The following is a 15,884-nucleotide window of genomic DNA, read 5'->3' on the forward strand; positions in this document are numbered from 1 at the left end:
TAGCATCCCTTCCCTGGCAGCACCCCCTAGGGCACCACCTCAGTTTTGTGAAACAGCAGCCTTCAAACTTCTCTTATCAGTCACTCCTATCAGCATCATGAAAAAGGCTCTGAGGTCCTACCGCTCTCCCCACCACACACTCAGCGCCACTCAGTGGGGGGACTGCGTGTGCGATGTGACCAGGGAACCACACGCTGGTCTCACACTCTTGCGTATCAGCAGATATCCCAGGAGCCAATACACACGTGGGATGAAGCGTGTCGTTAATGGTAATGGATGTAACTCTAGGATCTAAAATGGTCTTCTTGACAAGTCAGAATCTTCTGGACTGACTTACTGTGCCATCTGGTTAAAATGTCAGTTTTTTTTTTTCACTTTCAAACAGGGTTGATAAGAAATTCTGAACCAGAAGGATCAGCTCTGTCGTTTTCTTGTTTGTCTACATTTGCTTTTAAAATGCATTAACTCCAATCCTTGCAATCGTCTTTTAAAGCCAGTCATTTTTTTAAAACCAAACATTATTCAGTCTGGTTAAAACTAACAAATTTAATCTGCAAATACAGTTAAGTCACCTAGAGATGAACCTTCAGGTGGTGAACTTTCAAAGATGCGAACATGCATCTGGCTCCAGCAAGGAACCAGAATCTGTGCCAGCAACGTCAGGCGTGAGTGAAACTGCAGCTCGACCTCCATCTCCTATTGCTGATGACCCTTCAGCTCCACCATCTCCCACCTCCTCTGCCGCCTCCAGTCAATAATTCTTCTTGCCTGTTTGCTCGATGCCAACCCCTGTAAGCCAGTTGTTGTACTGTACTACTGTACTCTTCAAGGCACTGCGCTATAAGATTAAAAATATTTCCTGTATTTTTTGTGCTTGTTTGTTTTTATTAGCTATTATTTGTGTGAAAAATTATTACAAACCTATTGCACCACAGTACTATAAAGCTGAATGTGTTTGCTGGGTACCTGTGGTTACTTTGTTGGACTTACGAACAAATGGGACTTAAAAACGCACTCTTGGAAATGAGCTCATTCGTATGTAGGGGACTCATACTTAACTGGCACACACTGAACTCTAATGTGCTACATTAAGTGGGGAGCAAAGGAACTGATGAGGATGCTTCAGTCACCCCAGCCACACTAGGGAACGTTCCCACACCTCTGAGTCATCTTCATGTACTGTAAACGACATACAGCTACCTCACAACCGAAGTGAGTGAAAATGCCAGAAGCAATCCATATGTCAAGAATTAGAAAATTACTCAAGCTTAGTATCTTTCTTTATATGTCTGATAATAACAATGAAGAGTAGTTCTAATCTACATTTTGGAGGCTACCACTGTGAAATACCATTTGATTTATCGTAAAACAAAAAAACCACTCTGATTAGTGGGAAGGCTCGACATTTACTTCTTCCTTAGTTGTACCCCCTGACCGAGGCCCTGAGCCTGCCATCCGGGCAATGCTGTAGCAGTAGCATGGAGCACGGCAGACTCTCTCTGTAGCCAAGCCAGGCCCTGTCGTGAGGTTCTTAGATTCAGGGACAGCTAAGGCAAACAGCAATCATCCTATGGTTACCTGCAAGTCATTTTGTGGGTTCCAGTCTGAATCAAATATGATGCAGGTATCGGCAGCTGTGAGATTGATCCCCAGGCCTCCCGCTCGGGTGCACAGAAGAAAGACAAAGCGGTCTGAGTCTGGCTTACAGAACCGGTCGATGGCTGCCTGGCGCAGGTTTCCCCGTACTCGCCCATCAATTCGCTCATAGGTGTATCTGAGGGGACCCAAACGAACGAAAGCCCAGGCGTTAATCATGACTTCAGTGGAGAACAGGCAACAACGCAGGAAGCTGGTGACTAACGGCCTTACACCCCTCACTTCTACATATGGACCCAGTGTCAGCAGTCTAGAAGGAATCCCCCCCTCTCTGTATGCAGCAGGGCAGACACCTGAAACCACGCTGCAAAAATGTCCCCCCTCTCAAAAGAAACAGAAACCAAACCAAAACAAAAAACCAGCCACAGACTACGGAGGACTAGAGGAGCTGTAAACAAAATATCAATCCCCACTGCTTGGGCAAATTTACTCTCCGTGTTTCCCAAATTTCTTGCACTGAATCTAATCATAAGACCAGGAAAGAAAAATAAAAGCCTCAACCATCTTTTAGTTGAGCATGAGCATGGAATCAGAGTTCGAATCAGGCTCTATCTGCTTTTGGATGGACTGACGATGGGACGAAGACCGTACGGACAGGCCGTCTTGTAACATCTTGGTTGGTCATTTCTATCCTAACAGTTCCTTGAGGCTCTAGCAGCAGAAAGCAATGCCTCCAAGTTTATAGCTGAAACCAAGGTCTTCTGGGCAGTATGCTGCCAAGCACATAGGGAGAAATCGCAAGAAAGGTTTCTGAGTTAAGTCAGGTTGGAAAGAAGCCAGAAAAATTTTTAGAGGAAAATAAAAGTGAGGAAGTAAAAGTGAAAGTTATTAAGAAGACATATACCTGTGTGGAAAGTTAAGAAACAAAGGTGGACAGATTGTGTAGGAGAAGGTAAGGAAGTATTGCTTTGGGAGCCTAGAACTACCTTCAAAAAACACAGAAGGTATCTTTAGGATGGAGATCATGCAATTACCATAGAATTAAAACAGTGCCAATCTGAGTAGCTGCTGAGTCTTATCTTTTCTTATTTACCCCTTGACAATGGACAAATTATATAATATGAGGATGCTACCCTGGGCCCAAGTTTGACCAACAAATAAGAACTGGTTGGTAAAATATAAGTAATAGGAACCAAGTGAGAAAAGAATCAAGATACCCGAGACTCCACCATAGCCAAGAACATGAATGCTGATGAAAATCTCAGTAGCCCAGCATCTGGGAAACTGGATTGCTAAAAATTGAGATAAATGACTAGTAAGAGACTAAGGATAGATCCTCTAGGGGGGTGGCTCTAGATAACTAAATTTGGCGATATAACCCTGCCTTCTTTGAAAGTGAAATGTCAGTCACCCAGTCATATCTGACCCTGTGACCCCCATGGACTATAGCCTGCCAGGCTCCTCTGTCCACAGGATTCTCCAGACAAAAATACTGGAGTGGGTAGCCATTTCCTTCTCCAGGGGATCTTCCCAACCCAGGGATCGGACCTGGGTGTCCTGCATTGTTGGCAGAATCTTTACCATCTGAGCCACCCGGGAAGAGGAAAATCCACATGAGAAATCACCCAAGGAAATACAGGGAGAGAAACCAGACCAACTCAGGCTCAGAAGGGAAATGTACAAGGCAAAGAGCCAAGTCCAAAAAAACTGCCTTCCTTTCACAAAGCTATAGTGCACCCCCATCTGGAATTGCAGGTGCAGATTTTTCCTTTCTTCTTTTTTAATGCAATTAATTTAAGAATAATACATGAGGCAATAGAAGCAAATAAATAAAACACAGTACAGGATTGTCATGAAGGTAGACTAAGGAGATTCTGTCTTATGCTAAAAGCTAAGGGTCATAAGTTGAATTCTACATAACTATGAAGCAATTAGATATATTATCATCGTTATTTACAACAGCCACAGCAACAATATTCACAGCAAGCTCTGAAGTGTCAAGCTCGGTGCCAGGCGCTGTGATACATGCATTCTATGCATCTTTATATTCACTTCTTATAATAATCCCATGAGGTAGTTTCCCATTTTACATTTGAGAAAACATCAAAAACAAACAAAAAACCTCCAAAAGACACCCCAAAAGACAAAATGACCCTCACAAATGAAATAACTTGCTCAGCCACCTAGCCGGTAAGTGAGATCCAGCTGACTCAGAGTCCACCCTCTTAGTCAGTTTGCTATATGGCTTTCGTAATGTACCCTACGTGTCAATGCAGCAGAAAAATTTCCCTAAAAACTTAGAAGAGAAAATTAAAGATAAAGCAGTGACTCTGGAAACCAGTTAACTCTGTCAGAAGGTGAGAACAGAAGCTCAGACATGGAACTGACTCTGTGAACCGATGCCCTGAGGACCTGCACCGAGCTGCTCCTACGTGTGGCTGCGTATGTGATGTACTGGGCAGTGGAAGAAGCACAGTACTCGGAGTCAGAAGGCAGGGCTGAGATTCAATTAAACAATGGCTGCCAGCGCCCCACCGTCACACGTGTGAACAATTAGTGCTGCAGGCACAGAGGACTCGATGTTCTTTGACAAGACACCCCTAAAGCATCAGACAGGAGCCAGATGCCCGAGGATGTGAGTGAGGCAGGGAACGAGCACTGTATCAAGGAGGTGGAGAAACCAATAAACAGTGATGATATGGCTCGGCAATCACCTAGGGGAAAAAATTCCCACAAAATTAGATAGTGTTTTGGCCAGAGAGGATAGAACATAGCTTTAGAAATTGTCCAGGATGAGTGGAACATTACTTCTCATTTCTATCACTTACTCGGTTTTGAGGGAGTGTGCTCAAAGAACACAAAACTGCAGTAAAAATTCAGTGATTTGAGGGTTCAATTAAATCGGTCCTCACTCCCCTGACTTCTGAGCCAGATCCTTTGACTCTTGCCTGCATCCCGTACGAGTATGGCAGAGAATTAAACAGGAACAAAACCACGCTGACAGCTGGCATGGTGACGAGGCTCAGGAACAAAGAAAATCTTGAGGGCTAGTAAGTCTGAATGAGGAAATTATAGACATTATAAAATTTTCCACACCAAACACTGGTATAGCAGTTAACCCTCTGTGTCAACTGCATTCTGAATGAAATCCCTAGGAGTTGATGTGGTTCATCAAACGGTAATTCTGAGTCACTGTCAAACATCAACGAGAAGCAGGTGGCACTCTGGAAAACCTCTGTGTGCTTGGGAGGGAGGGACGGGGGAAAAGACACGTTTTTGGCACAACAGGAAATGCTGACCTCAGAAGGCCTGAAGGGAAATGAACAATCTCGTCTCCCAGCAATAACCCAGCTGGAAAAAATAAAGACTGGGGGAAAAAAAAATAAAAACAAAACACAACCATTCATGACTGCCATAAACATATAAAATTCTTACAACTAATCTAAATAGAAATATGTGGGACTTGGCAACATGACACTAGGGGTCATGTTGGTTTGGTCACCAAGTCCCTAACACCTACAGAGGTCCCAGCACAAGGCTGGTTCCTTATAAACATTTACCGAATCAACGGTGTATACAAAGACCTGAGTGACTGCAGTGAATATCATGTTCTCCAATGATGCAAAGATGTCAGTCCTACCCTACAACATGTGTAAGAGCTGATCAAAATCTCAACAAATGGATATAGCTATACATTGACAAATACAGATATGTAAATGTATAATCTTTTTGGTAGTCAGAACTGGAGTAGTAAATACATTAAAAAAGAATAAGCCTGAAGTCAATCTGCAATAATATTAAAAATATTAATTTGCAAATATTAATATTGCAAATAATAATATTGCAAAGCAATAGAAATACTGATCAAAAGAATAGAAAGGTTACATATTACACCCAACATATATAATATCTCAGTGTTTTATGGATAGTGTCTTATATAAATGAGGAAAAGATGCACTACTTAGTAAATAGAAAATCAGACATCTTTGGAAATAAATTAAATTAGACCCCACCCCATTAATATCATTTACCAAAACTGTAGAAGAACTGAAGACTGAAATGTAAAAAAAATAAATCAAAGAAATTCAATTAAAGATTGTGAATTAACATACACATTTAACTCTTTTACCTCCTCAAATGTCTAAAATGATAAGTACAGGGATTTTTTTTAATGCATAATAATACTCTCCCCCAAATAAACCTACAAATAGAACACAAGAAGCTACAAATAAATTCTGGAAGTTGGAAAATGAAATCAAGTGATAACTGATTCAAAGAAAGCAGAATCCTAGGTGAGAAATAACCTAATTCAACCTGGTAGAATATCCAAAGGGATCAGGCATTGGTGGCACTAGGTACCCCTGAAAGTGGGGATACAAAGAGTCTAAACATAAGAGAACTAACTAGTTGAATATTTGCTGAAGTATCTACTAGCCTACAGATCACCCACCTCAGCCTTGAGAGTGAAAAAAGATCTGCAGCTTTCTCTACCTAGGAAATACCACCCAGTAAAAGGCAGAGGTGTTATACTGAAAAAGGGAGGAAGGAAAGAAGGAGATATTGAGACTTCCCTACCTCTCTCCATCCCTTCCCCACAAGTCAGCTCCAAGTCCAACTAAGTTCCCACCCTTTGGGCAGGAGAGAGGAAGAAAAGCATCCCAAAGCACTGACCCTGGAGGCTCCTGGATGAAACGGTCCAGCTAGATGGACAGTGTTTACAGATGGACAGTAAGGTAGCCAACACGCTGGCCCACATGCCCAGAGCTTCTAATCTCTGGATGCTGCCTACCATCTGGCAGTCAAACCAGACATCTGAGGAAAGCCTCTGACCTGAAACACAGAGGCTTTGCTTCTGCTGTGCAGGGGCAAGTTCCTAACACACCAAACCTCCAGTAAACAACCGCGAGATCCTGGCAAAATACAGAAACAAAACAAGTAAACAGAAAAACCTACCTGAGAGTTAAGGAAAGCAAGCACATTTGGGGAAACAACAGGAATCTGTTGTTTTGGCCATGGGGGAAGCAGGAGTTATGGCAAAGGTGCAGGACAGCTACAAATCTTGATGAGAAGCTACTGTCTTTCTGGCCAGAGGCACCAAGGAAAGCAGTCTGGGGCAGCTAGGACTGCCAGCGGGTGAGAGGGGACCTCCAGAAGGGACAGAGATGGCAAACCCTAAACTCTGGGTATAAACTCTGCCTAAGGGTCTGGCTGACCTCTGATGCACACACGCTTGGGGCAAGCTGAAAGCAGTCTGAGCTGAGACTAGACCTGCCAGACGCCAACAGCCTTTGCACTTTGAGACTCACCTACTTAACTGCCTCCAAATAGAAACCATCAACACCTCACAGCAATGTAACAGAATCCCGTATCTCCATAACAAAAATGTTCACAATGTCCAGGGGAAACGCGACCCATTCTCAAAGGAACAGACAACAGATGTCAAACCTGAGATGTTCTGATGCTCAGACAAGAACTTTAAAGCAGCTCTTATAATCATGCTCAGTGAAGACCATGTACATGATGAGTGTAAAGATAGGAAATGAGAGCAGAGAAACAAAACATCACACTAAGAAACAAATGGAAATCTCAGAACTAAAATACAATCTCTAATATAAAGAAAGCAATGGCATAATGAGCATGATGGAAAAGACAGACAAAAAGAGTCAGTGAACTTGAAGACAGACAATTCAAAACAAAAGGAGAGAGAGAAAAAGGACTAGAAAAAGAAAAAAAAAAAGAACAGAGCCTAGGGACTTAAGGGTCAAATACACAGGTAATTGGAATCTCACAGAGAAACATAAAAATAGTGCAAAAGGAAAAAAAAAAAAAAAAGAAATCAAAGAAATACTGACCAAAATTTTCCTAAATTTGGTGAAAGATCTGTTTATGGATTTAAGGAGGTCAGTGAACTCTGCACAGGATGAAATCCATACATTATAGTCAAGCTGCCACAAACTGAAAATTGAAAATAAAATCTTAGTAGAGTGAAAAAACACAGTATATAAGGGGGAACAGCTACTTAAATGAATGCAAAACTCATCAGAAACCATGGGGGTGAGAACACAATGGAATAGTTCTTCAAAGCGCTGAAAAGAGGGAGAAAAAAAAAGCCAACCCAGAATTCTAATATGAAAGACAGAGACATCAACAAACAAAAAGAAAAAAATTTGACTTGAGGAAACAGACACTGTAGGAAGAATGAAAAATAAAAATCTATCATCATTAATCTCAGAAAGACAAGACACCGAGCCTATGCAATAACCAGATGAGTGCTATAAAAACTGAAAAATTATAGAAGAAAACTCAGAAATTAAAGGTATTCTACCAGAAGGAGATGGTGAAGGACAGGGAAGCCTGGCGTGCTGCAGTCCATGGGGTCACAAAGAGTCAGGTACGCCTGAGTGACTGAACAACAAAACCAGAGGTACAGCGAAATAAAATGAGATGGAAAAGTAGAGAAAACAGAAAATTAGGTGATCAGTCCAGAAGGTCTGACATATGAATAGCAAAAGTTCCACAAATTGAAAGCAGGCCAGAAAGAAGTAATGAAAGATAAAATGCAAGAAAACACCCCCTAGAATTGACAGAGTATAATCTGCCATGGCAAAGACCTACAATACATCCAGTTCAACAGATGCCATACAAAACCCAATTCACTGTCAAATGTCATAGCACGGGGACAGAGGACAGATCAAAGCTGCTGAACAGAAAAAATCATGTCACATATACAGACCAAGAACTGGAAAGGCTTTGAACTTCTAGACAATCCTGGAAACTAGAAGACAATGGACTAACACCTTCAAAACTCTGTGGGAAAATTATTTCTAATCTACTGTCTCCAACTCAGCCAAACAATTGCTCAACGGGGGGAGTAAACATTCTGGCAAAGTCTCAAAACCCACCTATCATTCAGCCCTTCGCAGAAGCTCTCAGAAGAGGTACACAGGATCCACCAGTAAGGTTAGATTCAAGAGGAAAGGAAAAGAAAGCTGTCAGCGTGCTGAAGGAAGGGAGATCACAGATGGTGACTGAGCACCAGGCGGAGGAGTAACTGGGTGGAGAGGAAGAGACTAAAGGTCCCGGGAGAGATGGCTCAGACAGGAAGCTGATGTGGCTGCATATAACAGAGATTCAGATGGCCACAGTAAATCCTGGAGCTGAATTATAATGCATATATTTAAAACTTCACACTGAATTAAAAAAACAATTTACAGCTTCAGGAAAAATAAAAATCATGCAAGAAAGAAACGGTAAGCAGCATACTATGTGGCTGAGCTGTAACACATTATTTACATAAGTTGTGACAAACCCTAAATATTAATTCAACCCAAAGTATTGCATGGCAGGTTGGGAAGATGGGAGGACAGTAGGCACAGAGGTGGTAATTATGAGGGGCAGTGAAAGAAAGGAAATATTCATCTTCCATAATGAGAACAGACAATATTTAAAACTGAAAAAAAAAAAAAAAAAAGAAATTACAACATTGTTTAGAGCTACAGCTATAAACACCAAAAGAAAGCGCATAAGGAGTTTAAAAGCTTCAGGTGGGGGGAAGCTGGGGGTATGTGGTGGTATCAGGAAATGCTATTTTTCTTATGTCTAAAAGAATAATTTGCCTTGTCAAATTATGTGCATGTATAACTTTGATGAAAACAAAGAACTAAATTAAGAAGAGAAAAGTAATGGTGGTATTAAGGCCAGAAGTCCCTGCTGGGTACAGAGTTGGGATGAAAAAACCACAAAATAGTGAAAAGAAAAAACCATAAAAAAATGAAAAGAAAAAAACTTCAGACTGTTTATATGATACAGCTGAGAGGTGGGGGAAGTGTTTTTAAATATATTAATTTAAGCATAAATAAGCACTTAAGTTTATTTAAAGCTGTTGCAAGACTGGGAGATTTATTATAAAATTTAAAATTTCTGAGAATAAAATAAATAAACAAAAACCCACAGCCATAAAGAAAAAGTCAAAAGCAACACTGGGGAAGCATTTGCACCATATTCTTAACAAGCAATTCTTATAAATTAATAAACAAAAAGGCAAAGAGTAACAGAAAATGGGAGAACATGAATAAGCAATGCACAGAAAAGAAATATAAACAGCTACTAAACATAAAATATATTCACTCTCATTCATAATAATAAGCACAGATTAGAACAGGAGACCATAATTTTGGCTTATTGAATTAGCAGAGACTAAAAGGCAAAAACAGGATTGATTGAGAGTATGAGGAAGAAAAGAGCATTCTCAGACACCAAGAAAAGGGAGATAAAAGTGTCTTTCTAGAGGGTGTTTTGGAAATATGTATTCAATGCTTTTAAAAATGTACATCAGAATTTATCCCAAAGAAATAACTGGCAACATTCACAGTGACCACAAAATGATATTCAGAGTTCCTAAAAATGTTGAAAAATTGGAAACAACCTAAATAAGAGAATATCAATCAAATCAACAAAACTATGTTGTAGAAATGTAAAGCAAAAAACTCTATATCAAATAAAAAGGTGAGTTACAAAGCAGAATGTAGCATATGATCCCAATTCAAGCAAATCAACAACAAAACTAAATATATGTAGGCACAAAGAAAAAAGACTAAGAAGATAAATGCCCAAGTATGAATGGAGTTTTGAGCTGGGGATGGTATTAAAAAGTGTCACTATTTTCAAGAGCAACTATAATACTTAGGTAATTTTAAAACAAAATGAGCATTAAGTGATAAAGGAGCTAAATAAAAACATCCGTACTTGGCAAAAGTCTGTTAATTATACTGTTATTCATTTGGGGGGAATCTCTTTAAAACATCTTCAAACTAGTAGTTGTATATATTTTGATAAGATAATTATATAAGAAGCAACTATTCTGGCAATTCATCTAGAGTGAATTATTAAATACAAAACTGCTTTCTAGTTTTGATATATTCCTCAAAGAAAAAAAATAATGCAAGTCTCAAGAATTCTTTACATAAAGATCTCCACTACAGCAGCCTGAGAAATTCTTTTAGTGCCTAATCTGATTTCAGAGAATTATTTATGTAATGTTAAATGTGAGCATAACCCATAGTTAAGTTGGTCGTTTCCTTTAATACTTTCCCTATAAATTCTCCTATGTTATAAGGAGAAACAGATCTTCAAAGATCAGAACATGTAATACAACTGGGATTTGCCATGAGGACTACATAAAAACAAAGACGGACTCTAAACCTACCAATGCCTTAGCTAATAGTTTCTAAGATCTTGAGAAGTCTTTTAACATTAAGAATAAATTTTAAAAATCCATTTGCCATCTTCAGATTGTTGGTGGATCCCAATACTGGAAATGGATTGGTATGGTGTAATGTAACAAATGTAGTACCCTCACAGAGCCCAAGCAACCCACATGATACCCCAGGCTTTTCACCTGCATGAGTAATGGAACCTAGGTTCAAGGAATTACAGGAATACAAACAAGAAAATAAACTGGGATGCCACAGCTAGTGTATCATAAAACCTTAGAGGGTTTGCTGAGAAAAAACATAAAGCATCCCTAAGTTCAACTGTCAGCTTGTGCTCTTTTAGCAACTTGATATAGTGATGCTTTCCAGGGTTTATTTTTCTCATCACGGGACGGGAGTGAGGTTGGGGGGAGTAAATATATTATTTTCTTAGCCTTCTGTAACGCTATGTGAACTGTTTCTTAAGAGAATATAAATAAATATGCAAAGTTTATTTTTTAAGCAAAGCAAGGTCTCCTATCAAAGGAAATTCACTCTCAAGACACTTAAACCTGGTCCTAAGATTCAACTCTGAATGTCAGCCGATCTTTTAAGAGAAGGTTCCTTTTCTCTATTTTCTAATGCTTTTTTGTTGTTAAAACATAATTTCTGAATGAAGCAAAAAGGCATCAAAGAAAAGGAACTGCCTGTAGCACCTGATGCCCAGCTTTGACACGAGGCTCACCTTCTCTGGATGAGATAATCCTCCAGGATGTCGAGACAGCGCACCATCTGTGAGAAGATGAGCACTTTGTGGCCACCAGCGATCAGCTTAGGGAGCAGTTTATCAATCAGCACCAGCTTCCCTGCGGCCTGGATCATGGCCTGCAGCTGAAAGTCCGGGGCATCGGGGCTGTGGGTTTTTCGGAAGTCTTCCAGAATTTTCTCCTCTGCCCCTGAAAAAGGATGCAACAAAAGTATTTTTTGAACAAACTCTATGGGCAAAGGCGACTTTCTGTTTGACAGAGCCTAGAAGAAATGGAATGAACTCTTAAGTCCCAAACCAACAGCCCGGAGAGGCAGTGCGGTGTAGGCGTCCCTGGTCCGTGCCCTCAACCGAGGGCTCTACGGTCGGGGCATGCCTGTCCTGCAGAGAACGCAGGTGACTTGCTCTCCTGGGAGGCTGACCAGCTAGAGAAAGGATGTGAAATACCAAGCTGACGCAGGCAAGTAAATAAACCTTCACATAAAGTTGACAAAAAGGAACTTCCCTGGTGATCCAGTGGCTGAGAATCCACCGTCCAGTGTAGGGGACGTGGGTTTGACCCCTGGCCCCACATGTTGTTGGGCAACTAAGCTCGCACACCGCAACTAGGCAGGCCCACGTGATGCAACTACTGAGCCCACGTCCACAATAAGAGAAGACCCCGAGTACCCGAACTAGAGAAAGTCTGTGTGCTGCAACAAAGCACAGCCTAAATAAAGAAAAATTTTAAAAGTGGACAAAAAGACATACCTCTTGGACATAAACACTAGTCATTGGCAAGCCATGTTTGGATTTAAAATTTCAGCAGAAAGTTTTATTAAAAAAAAAAAAAAAAGCTTCCAACATGTTCTCTATACAGTACAGTTAATTGCTAATTAATCTGCAGAGAGTTTTAATCTCACTGTGCCATGATCACTTTTTCAACAAAGTAAGAGATCTCCCAAGTGGGAAGTGTGGGCCACACTGCAGGCCCACAAAGGACAGCAGGTAGACTCGTGATCTGTCTTCTGATGGGCAGAGAACTGGTTCAAAACGGGGCTCTGTGTACTCACTGGTCAGATCACTGATGTAGATCCACTGACCTATTTGAACCTCAGTTTAATACTCAGTAAAAGGTCAGAATTCACACCCTAGTATTTCATGGGAACTTGATATGTAAGATGGAAAGGCCTCCCCGTGTCCCCTGCTCACCGTTGATCAGGTAGGGGTGGTTGCAGCACTTCCTCAGCTCCATCATGGTGTTGATGAGATTGGGCATGTTGTGCTGGTTGGCCCCCTTGGTTAGGAAGGAAAAGTTCTTCTCCAGGATGGCACGGTAGTACTTTTTCTGGATATTGGTCAGCTCTACTTCGATGATCGTCTCTTGCTTGGGAGCGAGGTTCTTTTCCACATCATCTTTCAGCCGCCGAAGCATCATAGGTTTGAGGAGAGACTGCAGTTTCTTCACCTGGTCAGGGAAATGAGACCTGTTTACCTGCCTGGATCCCCATTCAGTAATGGTTACTGGGGTTAATTCCAACCTTTGCTACAGTCTCTTGAGCATCTCATCATAGAACTGTGGCAGCTGACTAAATTAAATGTAAGGTCAAGCCTGATGCCTGAACAGGAGGAGCTTACAGGAGGACTGAAAGGAAAATAGGGATCTGGTTTTGATTCGCAAGCAATTACTGAGAACTCATGTGGGAACCTTATAAGATATAAAGGGAGAGAGATACAAAAAGACAGGACCTCTTCTCCAGGATGGAGAAAACAAACCTCTCTCTCTGACATGCACTTGTATGGAGCAATTGCCTGAGGAATATTTTCAGCCATGTTAGGAGGCACAAGTGATATATTACAAGGGGAAGATGTATATGCTGAAAGAACAGAGTAAGCAGCAGAGGGAATCTGGGGGTGGGTCAAATGGATGAAGGTGGTCAAAAGGTACACACTGCCAGTTATAAAAGGAGTAAGTTCCGGGGATGTAACAGACAGCAAAGTGACTACAGTTAGTAATACCATATTGTATATTTGAAAGTTGCTAAATCTTAAGACTTCTCATCACTAGAATAAAATTTACATATGTATGGGGAGGCAACTAGATTTATTGCTGTGATCACTTTGCTACATACTACTGTATCACTTTACTACACACATTGAATTGTTACAAAACACATCAGAAACTAATACAGTGTTGTATGTCATTTACGTCTCAATTAAAAAAAAAAAAAGCAGAGGCAATCTGGAAATGGATTCCTCCCATATCTAAATAAAAGCATCCAACAAGTTTGGGGGTAGTGGCATATACAGGGAATGCGGTAAGGTGACACCTCCCGCTCCATCAGGCAAGCTGTTGTCTCAGGGGCACTTTGAGCCTGATAGTCTTCTTTGCTGTGATTTGTGTGTTCTTGCCCTAACAGCCCAGGCCTGGGCAGCAGATCTCTATGTGCTTGACTGCACTGGCAGGATGACTTGCTCACTCTCCCAAGAAGAGGGCAGAGACAGGATTCAAAGTCAAAGTACCTGAGTTAACCCTGAGCTAAAACCTGAGACCAGTAAGATTAATGCTGGTGGGAAAGTAAGAGGAAAGTGCAAAAGATCAAGTTATAAAGAGCTGTTCAAAAATTTCAAAAGGGTAGATTCTGCACAAATAAGCTGTGGGTTGTACCAATACTTCCTGCTGAAATAAAGTGATTTCTAGAGAGTTTGATTTAAAGAAGTTACTGGAACAGGTTTTAAACAACAAGGAATAGGCTTTACTTTGTAACCAGATGCTTTCTAAAACTTCTATTTACTGGGATTTAAGATATATAGATATTTGAGGCCATTTTTGTGGCTTTTTCCTAACAAACCCCAATCTTCCATCTAATCCATTTAATGAACGCTTCACTTTAGCAACCACAGAATTTAGGTATATAATCCCCCACAGGGATAAGGAATTACTATGTAAGAACCCAAAGAGGAAAGACACATCTAGGGACTTGTTAAAAGACAGGGACAAATGCCAAGTCTGCCACATGCTGGGTTCAGCGTTTGCCCTTCACTTGGTTCGTACCTTGAATCATTTAGAGTATACTATATGCCAGACATTGTGCTGGTCAATACAACAAACACAACTTGGGAGGAGATGTGGGCCTTGTCCTCAAGGAGGTCATTGTCTAGGAAGAAGAGAAAATGCATACCACAAAATAAGTGCAATGGGAGAAGAGGAAGCATTTCTAATGGTCCAAAAATGGAGACAGGGCTGGAGTTGGCTTTGCAAAGAGCAACAGACACTGCAAACGTCGAGAAGGGGAATGAAGTTTGATTACTCACAGCTCTCAAAGTCTGACTCGTCTCGGAAGTAGAAACAAACAGATTGGAACCACAGCGTGTACTCTTGACATCTGTTAGTGAAATTCCCAAACCTTCTCCATTCCCAAATTCTCTGTCCCAACCCACTCTCGCGCGATTGCTAGGCTAATTTAGCAGAACTAATTGTGTCGTTCCTGTGATCAAAGCCTTGTGTTGCTTCTCTAATGCCCACCAAATCCTTCAACCTGTCTTTCAAGATGTTCCCACAATATAATACTAAACTCCTCCGGCTTCATATTCCACAGTTCATCCCCAGTTGAGCCAGATGACCCCTACCACTGAATAAATTCCATGGCTGCTGCTGGTTGCTTTTTTCCCCCATGCAAAGCAGTCATTACCACCTCTCTCTCTGCCTAATGAAAACCTGAAAAGTCAAAGTGAAGTTGCTCAGTCGTGTCCGACTCTTTGCGACCCCATGGACTGTAGCCTACCAGGAGCCTCGGTCCATGGGATTTTTCAGGCAAGAACACTGGAGTGGGTTGCCATTTCCTTCTCCAGGGGATCTTCCCGACCCAGGGATCGAACCTGGGTTTCCCACATTGCAGGCAGACGCATCACCATCTAAGCTACCAGGGAAGTTTGAGCCACCCTTTAAAGCTTATTCTCAAATTGTACTCGCTCCATGCAGTTGTTCCTAAGCCCTAAACAGATGCGACCTTTCTCGCCTTTAAAGTCCTCAGCTCTGTTCACTGCTCCTCTTGTGACCCTTAGGCTTGTTTGCCTGATTTCTATAATGTCCAGTCGAGATTCCTACCCACTGTAGATAGGTATTAATTAAAGTTGGTTTGTTTTGGAACAGCTTTGAGTCCAGTGAGCTAGACTCAGGACCACATCTTTGAAAACGGGAAACTGAGTTGATATGGACAAAACTGGACTTACCAACTACCCTCATGTGCGCCTGCCTTCTGTTCCTCACTATCTGTGTATTTGGCTGTACTCAATAAAATGAGCCTGGAAACATGCTGCCGGTGGAGGAGGAGGAAGGGCGAAGGATGGAG

At 41.3% G+C, this 15,884-nt stretch overlaps 1 protein-coding gene across 7 annotated transcripts in view; it reads right to left on the reverse strand.

The window, feature by feature from the left end:
• CHD6 (chromodomain helicase DNA binding protein 6) overlaps positions 1-15,884 on the reverse strand; it is a 192,036-nt gene that overhangs the window by 62,625 nt on the left and 113,527 nt on the right. For all 7 annotated transcript variants that reach the window (XM_065922021.1, XM_065922024.1, XM_065922022.1 and 4 more), the window contains 3 exons: positions 12,745-13,000; positions 11,533-11,743; positions 1,579-1,774 (listed from right to left, as the gene is read on the reverse strand). In XM_065922021.1, the coding sequence (XP_065778093.1) occupies positions 1,579-1,774; positions 11,533-11,743; positions 12,745-13,000 (663 nt within the window). The remainder of the gene's footprint in view (positions 1-1,578; positions 1,775-11,532; positions 11,744-12,744; positions 13,001-15,884) is intronic.

The sequence above is a fragment of the Muntiacus reevesi genome, chromosome 2, assembly GCF_963930625.1.
Source record: "Muntiacus reevesi chromosome 2, mMunRee1.1, whole genome shotgun sequence".
In the NCBI taxonomy this organism is placed as follows: domain Eukaryota; kingdom Metazoa; phylum Chordata; class Mammalia; order Artiodactyla; family Cervidae; genus Muntiacus; species Muntiacus reevesi.